Raw genomic sequence first — 13684 nt, 5'->3', positions numbered from 1 at the left:
ACTAAGGTACCAGATGTATGAGTGAAGATTCCGGAACCTTTGAGGCCAGGTGACACCAAATGACCTCAGTCCAGGCTACAAAGAGTAGAAGAATCACCCAGCTTAGCCCTGCCCAGGTCTATGACCCACAAATCTACTTGTTTATATTACATGACACCCATTACTCTCACAGGATCAGGGCAGCCATCCCTAACTACCTAGCAAATCTCTCTCAACTCCACCCAAGCAGCTCTTCCACAATGAGCCCTCCCCATTCCTCACCATCTCCCCCACACCCCAATGGACAAAAGCCTTCCCTCCTCATACCATACCCAATGAAAACTTCCACTATGGTACCAAGCACGCAATCCTGCAAGGGTGAGTTTGAGTCTGTCTCCCTCTCTTGCAGGCTGGGACTCCATTCTTCCTCCTCCCTCTCTCTGAAGAGTTTCGCACTCAATATGATGGCAAACGTGCTGAACAAATGAGAAAGTTCCAACAAAACAGGGTTCAGAGCAAAACCCTATTTTACCCAGTGACATTTTATTGCTGTGAGCAAAGCAAACACATGACTCTACGGCAGTTTCTCAACTCCTGCACCACTGACATGTTTGCTGGATCACTCTCTGTAGTGGGGACTGTCCTGGGCACTGTAGAACGTTTAGCAGCCTCTCTGGCCTCTACACACTGGATGCCAGCAGCACCCTGTATCCCAGGTGAGAAAATCCAACACGTCTCCAGACATTGTCAAATGCCCCCTACCTTGGAGTAGGGAGGGGAAGGCAAAAATCACCCTGGTTGACAACCACGCACTGCTTTAGACAGTAGGACCCAGTGTTTTACCCAGGGCTGCAGAGGGATTGTAACACCTGTCCAAAAGTCACACACCACTTGCCAACTATTCCAAAACCACGTGCTGGTGCTCCTCTCATGTGCACCTGCCCCTGAAGACCCCATGGTAACCAGCATGTTCCTGCTAACCAGAACCCCATGAATGAATTGCCAGAGCTGGGAGTTCTTCTTGAGATGAAATGTCACCCTTCTCAGCAGGAGATTGAGCGGTGACACTGACAGTCCCCACCCAGGGCCTGAAGGCCTGCTCTCTCAAGGTGTGAGGGGGAAGGACCATTTATAAGCTCTTCACACATAATTGGCTTTTCTTGTCACTTCACCAACAACGTCATCTCAAACAGGACCTCCACAGTGTGCTCAAAGATGCAAATCCAATCACGTCGCCCTTCTTCTGAAAACCTGAGAATGGACCCTACTCCCCCGCAGTCCAAACCCCTAAGCAAGACTTTAATTCCCTACACAGGCTGGACTCTACTAGTTAGCAACAACAGCAAAAATCATGACAGTGGTGGTTCCCAACAACTGAGTGCCTGTCACATGCTATGAATTCAGCTGAGCCTCTCTGATGCATCTTCTCATTTGCTTCTTCCCAACCATGACCCTGTGGGGTAGACACCAGTGTTATTTCCATTCCACAGATAAGGGAATTAAAGTTCAGAGAGTGGAGGTAACTTGCCCAAGATCACACAGCAAAGTTCATCCAATGGCACTGGAAGTCAAGCCCCGTACTGCTCATATCTGATAAAGCAATATAGGCTCCATGAAGATTTGAATGCAATTTAATAACTGCTATATCTCTAGTGCCTAGGGCAGCGCCTACAGCAGGCATTCAAATGGCAGAGGGGAGGCAAAGGAGAGGAGCAAAGGTGGGAAGGGAAGGAGAAAGAAAGAGAAAGTGGGAGGGAGAAAAGGAGGGAGAGGAGGGGAAGGGGAAAGAAGGGCAGTTTCTCTCCAGTGGCATAAGTGTGAAACCTGCCTAGTTACCAGACCATCTGGGGGATTTATTATAATACAACGCCTCAGCCAAAGTGGTGAAATATCATCATTCTTGGTCACTCCAGGGAGAAAGAAGAAGGAAACAAAGAGGCTGAACAGATACATAAAAGAATGAATTGAGGCCAGGCATGGTAGTTCCTGTCTGTAATCCCAGCACTTTGGGAGACCAAGGTGGGAGGATCGCTTGAAGCCAGGAGTTTGAGACCAGCCTGGGCAACATAGCAAGACCCTATCTACACAAAAGTTAAAATACTAGCTAGGCATGGCGATGCTCACCTGTAGTCTCAGCTACATGGGAGACTGGGCAGGAGGATCACTTGAGCCCAGGAGTTCACAACTATAGTGAACCATGATCAGGGCATTGCACTCTAACCTGGGCAACAGAGCAAGACCCTGTGTCTAAAACAGAGAGCGAGAGTAAGAGAGCGCACCCACATAAGCGAGTGAAGTGATATTACTTAGCAGAAGGGGAAAATGACAGGGCATAGATTTCAAGCCAAAATCCTATCTCATGCCCATCAAAATGAGATTCAGAAGAAGGTTCCAATATGCTCTACTTTCTTTTATATATATATATATATTTATTTTATTTTACTTTAAGTTCCGGCATACATGTGCAGAACGTTCAGGTTGGTTGCCTAGGTGTATACACATGCCATGGTAATACCTTATACTTTCAAGATCCTCCCTGGGTGTTTGATGGGCAGCTAGGCTTGGGATGGGCAGGTTGAGAAGAGAAAGGAACAACCTGCAGTCCACTCTCAATGTAGCCCACCTGTATTTACCAGCAGTACCAACCCTCTCACCCCTTGTGGGGGAAGGGAGGGTGGTCACTCCAGCTGCAACAGGTTTCTGGGCCACCTGGGGGTGGAGCTGACCAATGCAAACAGTGGAGAGGGAAGATGGCTGCCTCCACATGGGCAGTTTCAAATCAGGGCTCTGGCTCTGTGCCACAAGAGACCCACTTTGCTCCAAAACCAGGAGAAGCCTTTCAGAAAGCAGTGTGATCACACTCATGATAGGGTACATCAAATGAAGGATGACACCAAACTACCAAAATCTACCTGTGGATGGCCAAGTTTAGCAGCCAGGCAGCATAGATGAGGGTACAGGCAACAGGTACTTTTACACCTTGTAGCTGAAACATGCAGTGGGGCAACCTCTTTTGAGGGGTGCTGCCAAATTTCCCTTTCAAGTTAAAATATGCCATACACTTCAGCTCAGAAATAAACCTCCAGGAAGCTGTCCTTCGGATACACCCATACATACACATGAAGAATAATGCAAGGATCACCCTTCTGTATCACTGAAGGGAATATAAATGGTGCCGCCACTTGGGAAAACAGTCTGACAGTTCCTAAAATGATGCAACTGAGTTAGCATAAGATCCAGCAATTCCACTCCTAGGTATATACCCAAAAGAAATAAAAACAGACACCCACACAAAAACTTGTAGAGAAACATTCTTAGCAGCACTATTTATATTAGCCAAAGGGTGGCAACAACCCAAGTGTTCGTCAACAGATGATTGACTACATAAATTGTAGAATATCCATACAATGTATCATGATTCTGCCATAAAAAGGGAAATTTCTGATCCATGCAACAAAGAGGATGAACCTTGAAAAATGCTGAGTCAAAGAGGCCAGTCACAAAAGCCCACATATATATGATCCATTTCTATGAAATGTCCAGAACAGGGAGGTTTATAGAAACAGAATTAAATTTAACAGTGGCTTACGTCTGGTAGGGGGGATGAGGGGATGGGGCGATGGTGAAAGGTATTGGGTGTCATTTTGAGGTGATATAAATGTTCTACGTTTGATGGTAGTGGTGCTTGTACATATATATAAATATACTAAAACCACCACACTATACATGCTGCATACAATGGGTGAATTCTATGTATATTATGTGAATCATGTCTTAATAAAACTATTATTTAAAAAAAAAAAGAGTACAAGGCTGGATGAGGTGGCTCATGCCTATAATCCCAATGCTTTGGGAGGCCAAGGAGGGAGGATCACTTGAGCACAGAAATTTGAGACCAGCCTAGACATAGCGAGATCCCATCTCTACAAAAAAATAAAATAAAATAAAATAAAATAAAAATAAATTACCCAGGCATGGTGGTGCATTCCTATGACCCCAGCTACTTGGGAGACTGAGGCGGGAAGGTCACTGGAGCCCAGGGGGTTGAGGCTGCAGTGAGCCATGATCATGCCACTGCACTCCATCCTGGGTCACAGAAAGAGATCCTGTCTCAAAAACATTAAATGTGTTTAAAAAAAGAGGACAACGATAGTCACCTCGACTAATAAGAAAAGCCTGGAAACAGCACAAAATGCTCTCTCTGGAGTTAAACTGTTACACTGAGGCCTGTGCCATTACATGTCATGTGTCAAAGAAAGAATGAGATCAATGTGTGCTGATAAGAAACCACTGCCAACATCATTATTAATTAACAAAAAGAAGTCAAGGTGCAGAAGTGTACAGGAGTTCCCATTTTCTTAACCCACACATTATGCAAGCATAGACTATTTCTGGAAGATAAAAGTAATTTGTAATGAGCTTGCCTCAGTAGCGTGGATTAGGGGCTGGGGAGGAGAAACATCTGAGTTGACTCCTTAACCCTCAGGAATATCTATTTCAATTAAAAACTAGTTAATTCAAAAACACAAATTAGAGCAAATCTTTGCAACTGAAAATTGCTTAAGTGCCTTTATTAGTTAAAAACAGTCTTAGAAACTTTAGGATCTGAAGCAACAGACCAATCTAAAGGAGGTGGGGGAGGAAGGACCCCTCTGCCAGGACCAGACCTGCATTTGAAAGCTACAAAACATTCAACAACTCACTCTCCCTGCTTGGAGACTAAAGCGAAGGCCCCTCACTGCTGTGGTGTGCAGTAAAACACGGTAGCATTTGGTGACCAAGCTATGAGTTTCTGCAAGCTTGGGCTAGTTAGCCCTTAAGAGGACAGACGACTCGACCAGCTGTGGGAAGCAGACGATCCCTGATGCTGTCACATAGGGGACAGACCCACCAGGCAAGGAGGGCTGCCCGAATGCCGTTTCCAAGTTGGCTGACCCCAGCTTCTGCTATTTCACCAGAGCTGTCCTGGCTGAACCTCCTCCACCTGCTGTAAACCTCATCAGCGTCCCACACAAACTGGCAACGCTTTCATTTTTAGAAGAATAAAAGAACATATCAAACCAACAACAACCACAGTAATGACAAGATAGGAAGGTGGACAGGTGCTCAGGCCAGGGCCCCAGAGGACGGGCCACACTGCCCCACCCAGTGAGTACTCACAGAAGCCCTCGATCTTGTCAGCGGTCTTGCTCCAGGCCACCTGCCGCGTCTCCATGATCACCTGGACGGTCCTCCGCTCAGGGGTGGACTTGCGGAAGCTGAACACAGTCATCACCGTCCCCAGCTCCAGGGCTCTCTTGATCTGGCTCTTCTCATATTCCGCAAGGGAATCCACATTGACCATGGTGGACATTGTGGGCCACTCCAGGGAGGAAGGAAGGAATCAGGAGAAATCAGGAGGCTGAAAGGGCAGAATGAAAGAGTGAACTGACTTTAGTATAGAGGGGATTTAGGTAACAGGGCATGAACTTCAGGAACCAAAATCCTGTCTCATGTCAATCAGGATAAGTTTTAGGAGGAGGTTCTAGTGGCAAGGCATTGCTGGCCACTCAGAGAGCTCAGGCAGGACACAGAGCTTTAAATGGAAACTGAAGTGTGAGAAGAGCCCCTGGCCTCAAGGACCCAACCGTTACCTGGGCTTTGAATAACCAAATCACCCTGGCTTGGCAGTGACCTCCTCTCTCCCCAACCACTCTTATCCTACAGAATATTTGAATAGCCAAAACAGCCCAGCCTGGCTCCTACCTCTCAGCCCTGATCTCCAATATCCTTCTCTATCCTTTCTAGAGATTGCTAACCATCTCTCTACTTCCTAAGCAAAACTAAGAACACACACAAAAAATGAAATAAACAAAAACAAACCAAACCCTCAGAATTGCCCATGGAGACCTTGGAAAATGGTTCCTCTGCATAGAAATGAGGATAAAAGGCGGGAAATGTCAGCTCTTGGAAGCTTCAAGATCAAACCCCAGAGAAGGTGCCTGCTGACTGTGTGGCTCTGGGTAGACTGCTTCACCTCTCTGTGCCTCAGTTTCAGCCTTTTTAAAACGGGAGTGTTCAGAAATGCACCAGCAAAGCACCTGGGTGATGCCCAGCACCTAGCAGCTGTCCTTGATTGCTGTTTCTGCTCGTGGGCGGTGTCAGAGAGGTGCTTGGGCCCAAAATCTTGGAGGAATCCTTTCGTGGACTCTCTCATGGCCGCTTCCAATGCACCTCACCCTTTCACCCGCTCCTCCTAGGATCTCATACTTGAACTATTCTAATCCTGGTCTCCCCACTTCTTCCCTGACCTGCTAGGGTTAATTCTCAAACCCAGAGCCAGAAAGATCCTCTTAGAACATAAATCAAATCATGTCACTCCTCTGCTCAAAATCCATAGTCATTCCCTGAGCCCTCACTCTGTACCATCCCCTTATTCTGCCTCCCAAATCCCCAGAAACACATTGCCTGCCCCCAAAATAGGACTTAGAGTGAGGGAGCTCCTCAGGCCCTGGAGCTGAGCCACCAGGGACCCCCTTGCCAGCTACGCTGCAGCCACTACAAGTCACTTAGATCCTCTGGGCTCATTTCCAATCCCATAAAAGAAGGTAACAGTATCCACCATTTAAATGTGTTTGTAAGGCTTAAACAAGATAATGTATCTCAGGCCCTTAAAACAATGATGCAAAGTCAGCACTCATTAGATTAAGCTATTGTTAAAATTACCATTATTTTTTCTGTTTCTTATCTCCTTGTTTCCCTCCAAGTCCCTGTAGATGCCTGGAGTTGTTACTCTGTAGCTCTCAAGGTTACAGAGTAGCACTAGAGAGACCTTTCCAGGATCTAAAGAGGAAGGAGTTCTGAGAAGCTGGTGTTCAGCCAGGGCTGTCTGCACTTCCAGCCCGGCTCAGCCTCCTGCCAAGCTGCTCTAAATGTGTGCCTAGGTTCCCTCATCTGTAAAATGGAAGTTAAATGTCCACAAGGGGCGGCTGGGAGGACGAAAAGCTACAAGGTATGCACAGCCTGCAGCATTTAGCAGGGTCTCAGTTAACATTAATCAGGCACTGGGGAAGGCATTAATCAAATGTCAACTCTGTGCCAGGCACTGAGCTGGGGACTAGGATGCAAATGAGGGGAATGGGGAGGGGCTCAGGATTTGCCCTTTGCCCCCACCTCCCTCTACTGCACACCCATACCAAAGGCACCTCTTCGGCCAACCATACCAGCAACAAGAGATAATTACACCTGCCCTGTGCCCATGTGGAAACAGACTAATTAACTGAGAATTCTAATGTGGTTACAAGTGCAGCAGCAGAAGCATGCATGGGGAGGCAGCAGGCAGAGAGCATCAAGAAGGGCCCCTAAATTTAATCTGGAGTGGGGCTAGGCACTTAAAGGACTCAGAAAAAGTTTTCAGGGGAAAAAAGCAGGCATCTGAATTCAATCTTCCAAAAAAGACGAAGCAGGAGGAACTGGCTTGAAGTTTAAAGCAAAGACTGCGAGGCAGAACAGAGTATGTTAAATACCCTGCTGAGAGTTAATGTGCATCTTACCTTATCAGGAGAAACCTAAAACAACCTCCTGATCATTACCCAGGACAAAGGGATGAACAAGGTGCCTCCATGGCCTACTTTATCCCTGTTAAGCAGCCATTTATTGGGCCCCTCCCCAGGTGCCAAGCACCCATCATGTCTGGTTCATGTTATTTATCTCAATGGGAAATACTGCAGGGGAAAACTGAAATCCCAAGAGGTCACATTACTTAATCAAAGTCATGTAGACCAGTGGCAGCACAAAGATCAAAACCCTCACCTGAGTCCCAAGCCCCCAGTCCAGAACCCTGTGGCAGAATTTGGCCAGATATTAACTGATTTGCCAGTACTTGCCCCTCTCAAAAGAGGTTAAGGGACTTATCCAAGGTCACACAGATAGAAAGTAGCTGAAATGGATTTGACCCAGGTGCCAACCACAAAGCTCTTCTATGTTGACAGTCCCCAGCCATGCATCCTGGAGTTCCATACTCCCAGGTCCCTAGGTCATTGTCCACTGGAACATAAGTAGGAAATACAAGCCCCATTATAACACCTTCAATTAGACAGAAACCAGGAAGGGACCAGGTTCCTCAGTTCTTTCCTGCCCTGGATCTGGGAAGGCCTTGGACTTAACCTTCCCCAGGGTTCCAGTTACTTCCAGCTTGGAAGCCCAGTGGATCAGCTCAGCCATAAACACCAGCTCTTCCACGCTGCCTCTCACCAATTTTTTTTTTAATACCTGCTCACAGGTTGCCCTAAAAGAGCAGGGGTGGAATTTACACTCTTACGTACAGTGGCTGACACCGTTCCTTTGAAAACACTGTATCCTCTCGGTTGCTGCAGCGTGGTGTCAGGTGCAGTAGTAACATCCCTTCAACTATTGGAGGGCCCTTACCACTCAAGTATTTGCCTGTGCCCCATTTTAACAGAATTGTTTTATGGGATTTTGGATGAAATCCTGTACTGGCTTACCATGCAGAGAGCACTAAGGAGACAAAAACTTCTTTGATTGCTGGTTTGGGGTTCCTGTATCTCACGAAATGCCCTTCTAAAGAAGCTTATGAGATACAAGAACACGAATGAGCTCATGAGATACAACTGGAAACAGATCTTCATGGCCAAAAGATTCTTGGAGCCCACCATTCAAATCCTGCCAGCACCCAGCTCAGGCCTCCGGCGTGCCATGCTTTAGCAACTATGGCAGGGAGGTCTCCAAGGCCTTGACCCCAGGGGAGTGCACCAGCCATCACAGCAACTTCCATTTTGCTTCTGCTTTTTCATTGTTGTTTTTTCAAAAAAAAAAAAAAGGCTTGAAATTCCTTTTTTGTTCCTGTTTCCCATTCTTAATGGGTAATTCTATAAAATCACTTATTTTGTAAATACAAACATGGCTGAGTTTGAATAACCGATTTCTGCCATTTTTACATTTTGTGTCCTTCTAAAGGACATTTTCTTGTATCTCAAAATCTCATTCATGTTCTTGTATTTCATAAACTTATTTAGAAGGGCATGAAATGAGATATAAGGACCCCAAACCAGAAATCAAGGCAGTTTCTCTCTCTTCAGTGCTCTCTGCATGGTAAGCCGGTACAGGATTTCATCCAAAATCCCACAAAACAACTCTGCTAAAATGGGGCACAGGCAAATACTTCTGTGGTAAGGGCCCTCCAACAGTTCAAAGGACATTACCACTGCACCTGACACCCACCCTGTGGCATCAGAGGGGATACACTATTCTCAAAGGAACGGTGTCAGCCAGTGGAGGTGAGACTGTAAATTCCACCCCTGCTCTTTTAGGACAACCTCTGAGCAGCTATTAAAAACCAAAACATGCATATGCTTCGATCCTGCAATTGTACATGTACAGAAAGACATGCACAAAGATGCAATCTGTATGACAGAAAATCATGGAAGCAATACTTGCAATAGAAATACAAAAAAAAAAAAAAAAAACAAGAAACAACTGCTCATCAATGTGGAGGGCCTCCTGGATAAACCATGGTGCACACGCACTGAAGAATGCTCAGTTGCTATCAGAAAGAATGAGGATGATGGATAACAATTGGATCTGGAAAGATCTGTGAGGTCAATAAAAAAAAAATAGCTGCAAACAATAGTTGCAAGTGTATGCGTATAATACAATTCCATTTTTATAAAGGCGAACTGCTGGTAAATCCGGGAGAGTGGTTAGTATTTATTGGAGGCTGCGAGAGGACAGAGGATACAACTTGACTTTATATTAAGTGATGATGTAACGGGAAAACTTTTCTCTTTGTGTTCTTGCTGTTTTATAAATTAATGTTTGTTTGTTGTTTGTTTGTTTTGAGACGGAGTCTCCCTCTTGTCACCCAGGCTGGAGTGCAATGGCATGATCTGCGTTCACTGCAATCTCCACCTCCTGGGTTCAAGTGATTCTCCTGCCTCAGCCTCCTGAGTAGCTGGGATTACAGGCTCACCCCACCACGCCCAGGTAATTTTTATAGTTTTAGTAGAGATGGGGTTTCACCATGTTGGCCAGGCTGGTCTGGAACGCCTGACCTCAAGACATCCGCCCACCTCGGCCTCCCAAAGTGCTGGGATTGCAGGCGTGAGCCACCGCGCCCAAACAAGAAGTGTTTTCAAATTTTTTCACCAGCAGTTTTTCACTGACTCTACCGAATGAGTGCAAAACAGCTACTCATGGGGTCTCTGCTTTTCCTCTTCCAGAGGAACTGCCCATACTCCAGTCGCTGGTGGGGGGTGGCAGCTGCATCATTAGGTGACTTAAACATCAGTGAGGCTCACAATGAGGACTGGCCCTGAGTTGGCATACACGTGAGTGCACACACACCGTTGCAAGAGAAACTGCTTGAGGCTGGCATAGACTTCAAAATTCTCTAACACTTCCCCACAGAACTGTAGCTAAGGACAAGGGCCCATGCCCCCACAGAATGCCCTTGAACCAGAGAGTCAGGAACTGCCCGAGGACTCTCCATGCATGCGCCCCGATTCTCAGCGAACCTCGTGGAACAGCAATAATCTCGACACAGCCCTGGAAAATAGGCTTGGGTGGCTCCAGTATCCAGAAGGGGAAACAGACTCAAAAAGGTTCTTCAACTTGCCCAGGGTCACACTGATGGAACTGAAATTCAAATTAAATTCTGATGGACAAGGCCACCTGTTACCCTCGACCATGTCACCCATTTAACACCACTCCCCCATAGTTTCTCACCCTAGTTCAAGATTTGGGTACCAAGAGAGCCCCGCCCCAACCTCCTGCTGGAATCCAGACACTCCCTGTCCAAACGGGACACATCTTTAACTTGAACTCTTGCTGTGCAGGTAACGCCCTCATTAGGATTCCAAAGTATAACCAGGAACACGCACAGACACACGCATAATTACGCAGAGAGTTGTGGAGCGGGCATCGCGAGTGTCCTGCAAGCTCTCCAAAAGTCTCGGGGAAGGACTGCGCCTCCCGCGGTATCGCTCCCACCCGCCACCCGCAACCACCGAAGTGAGACGGGAAGTGTGGCTCCGAGCGTCCGAGAGCTCTGCGCACAGGGGCGGTCAGGAGAGACGGCGCCACCCCCACGTAGCGCCGCTCGGAAAGAGGAGTTTTGAACGCCAGCCCCCGCACGACCTCTGACCTTCCTCCGGGTCCCCATTCAAAGTCGGGGCCGCCCCACCGCACAGACCGGAGAGGTGGCGCTGGCCCCGGGTGAGGAAGTGCCGGCGGCTGAGCCAGGATCCCTGACGTCACCAAACGGACCCGGGCACGTCGGGCCGGGGTCCCGGAGGGTGCGCCCCGTCCCTGCCCGCTCCGGCTGAGCCAGGGCGCAGACCCCCTCGGATACAGCGCCCTGGGCGCCGGTCCCCGCCGGGCGCAGGTAACGGGGCGCCCTGCTTGCCTCGCTCCCGGCCGAGCAGCTCACCTGGCGGTGCCGCCCGGGCGCAGCTGCCTGCCTGCCCCAGGTTTGGGCTCCGAGGTCCCGCGCGCAGCCGCCCGCGTCCGGACTCGGGTTATTCCCGGCGGCTCACGCCCTCCGCCACCCGCGCTCGCTACTTCTGCTTCGGCCGCGGCCCCGCGCCACGTGATCCTCGGGGGCCGCCCCCCGCCCCGCCCCTGGCGCGCCCAGCCTGATCTGCCTCTCGGAGCGCACCCTGAGCGCCGCGTCCCCGCGCCCTCCCCGCCGTGGGGCGGCCCAGGCCTGGAGCCCCGCCTCTGCGTGCCAAGGAAGAAACTGAGGCAGCCCGAGGGGAGGCTACCTGCCCGAGGCCACTTGGCCAGGTCCAAAGGGAATGCACCAAAATCGCAGCATTCCTGGAGCGCCGGCCGCAGTCCAGGTGTTTGCTGTATACTTAACACACTCCCGGTCCGGCGCCCGGGCTCACGCCGGTCATCCCAGCACTTTGGGAAGCCTAGACGGGAGGATCGCTTGAGCTCGAGAGTTCGAGACAGCAATGAGCTAGGATGGGTGTGGCCAAGCGACACTCCGTCTCAAAAATAAATAAATAAATAATAAAAATAAATATACTCCTCACAATCACCCGCCAGGAATTGCCAATTCATGGCCCTAATTTGAAGCCCTGGTTGAGGCTGCGCTGGAGTCAGAGCACCCCTTACTGCTACCTTAGGCAGACCACTTAAATACCAACAGCCTCGGTTTCCCCAACTGAAAAACGTGATCAACACAGTGCCAGCCCCAAAGAGAGTCAGGAGCAAAGAACCCCCGACAACTGATGTCCCGTTTTCCTGATCTCATGAGAAGAAGCTAATATGTTCTTTAAGAAATTTATTTTTTCGTTCGTATGTTGCATGAAGCTATCTGATTCAAACCCTTCCTATGCTCTTTAATGGAGGTATCTTCGTTGTGACTAGACCCAGCTTCAGAGGCACCTAGACAGCTGTTAGGCACTTGAATTTCACTTCTAAGTTGCTTGAGTTATACCTTGTTTTTTCAAAGAGGCAGGGTCACTGTCACCCAGCCTGGAGTGCAGTGGTGCCATCATAGTTCACTGCATCCTCAAACTCCGGAGCTCAAGCGATCCTCCTACTTCCACCTCCTGAAGAGATGGGACTACAGACGCACATCACACTTGGCTAATTTTCTCTTTTTTAGACAGGAGGTTTCACTATGTTGCCCAGGCTGGTCTTGAACTCCTGACCTCAAGCAATCCTCCTGCCTCTACCTCCCAAAGCACTGGGATCACAGGCATGTGCCACTGCACCTGGTGTGTTATAGGTTTTTTGTTTTTTTGTTTTTTTGGTTTTTTTTGAGATGAAGTCTCGCTCTGTTGCCCAGGCTGGAGTGTAGTGGCACGATCTCGGCTCACTGTAACCTCCACCTCCCAGGTTCAAGCGATTCTCCTGCCTCAGCCTCCTGAGTAGCTGGGATTACAGGTGCATGCTAATTTTTTGTATTTTTAGTAGAGATGGGGTTTCACCATGTTGGCCAGACTGGTCTCAAACTCCTGACCTCAAGTGATCCACCCACCTTGGCCTCCCGAAGTGCTGGGATTACGGGCATGAGCCACTGCGCCCAGCCTATTATAGAATTTTTGAATTGAGGAATATCACTGTCAACGTTGTATGCCAAGCCACAGGATTTGTTTGCTGACTTTGCAAGATCTGTGGATTCACTTCTTTCAGCACTCCTAACCAGGGTGTGTACCCGTGCTCATCAACACAGATCACTTAACACATCAACTTTTAAAAGAGATCTTGGAAGGACTCATGACATCAATCACTTGAAGTCATGGGGGCCAATTCCCCAGGAAAAAATGACTACATCTAGAGGCAATTTCTTTGCCTCATTTTTTTTTTTTTTTTTTAGAACTTCAGCTTGTATTTATTTCAACCAATCTTTTTCACACTTTTGTTTTAGTATGTGTTATATAATGTACATAATATATTAGAACAGTCATATATACGTATAATTTATTACAAAGTCTACATGGATAGGGGAGTGGGTTAAATCTCTTGCTGACTAAATGAGAATGTATGGAGACCACTCTAGGAAGCCCTGGCTCCTAAAAGCCTATCCTGACAGATGCCAATTCTGGCTGGATTTTTCTCTCATCTGTGGGAACCAAGCAAAAAAATAAGAATGTGAAGAAGAGGTTTCTGTTTGATCTATGTCTGTGAGCCTATAGCATTTTTTAGTTAAAATGTCCATTGTGTGTGAGATAATGGTCATAGGAGATGGCAGTTT

The 13684-nt window shown here is 48.0% G+C and overlaps 1 protein-coding gene across 2 annotated transcripts in view; it reads right to left on the bottom strand.

Annotated features, from left to right (window-relative positions):
* The window catches only part of PLCG2 (phospholipase C gamma 2), a 193296-nt gene extending 181724 nt beyond the window's left edge, over positions 1 to 11572 (bottom strand). Inside the window, exons 1-2 of one of the 2 annotated variants that reach the window (XM_033219130.1) lie at positions 11405 to 11572; positions 5140 to 5380 (exon numbers count right to left, since the gene is read on the bottom strand). In XM_033219130.1, coding sequence (XP_033075021.1) covers positions 5140 to 5332 — 193 coding nt within the window. In that variant the 5' untranslated portion in view covers positions 5333 to 5380; positions 11405 to 11572. Of the gene's footprint in view, positions 1 to 5139; positions 5381 to 11404 lie in introns of those variants that run through there. The other variant, XM_033219131.1, reaches the window with a different exon arrangement.
* Between the last annotated feature and the right edge of the window lie 2112 nt (positions 11573 to 13684).

The sequence above is a fragment of the Trachypithecus francoisi genome, unplaced genomic scaffold, assembly GCF_009764315.1.
Source record: "Trachypithecus francoisi isolate TF-2019V2 unplaced genomic scaffold, Tfra_2.0 Lachesis_group10, whole genome shotgun sequence".
NCBI lineage: Eukaryota > Metazoa > Chordata > Mammalia > Primates > Cercopithecidae > Trachypithecus > Trachypithecus francoisi.
The sequence above is the reverse complement of the archived record's forward strand: the minus strand, read 5'-3'. Positions and strand labels throughout refer to the sequence as shown.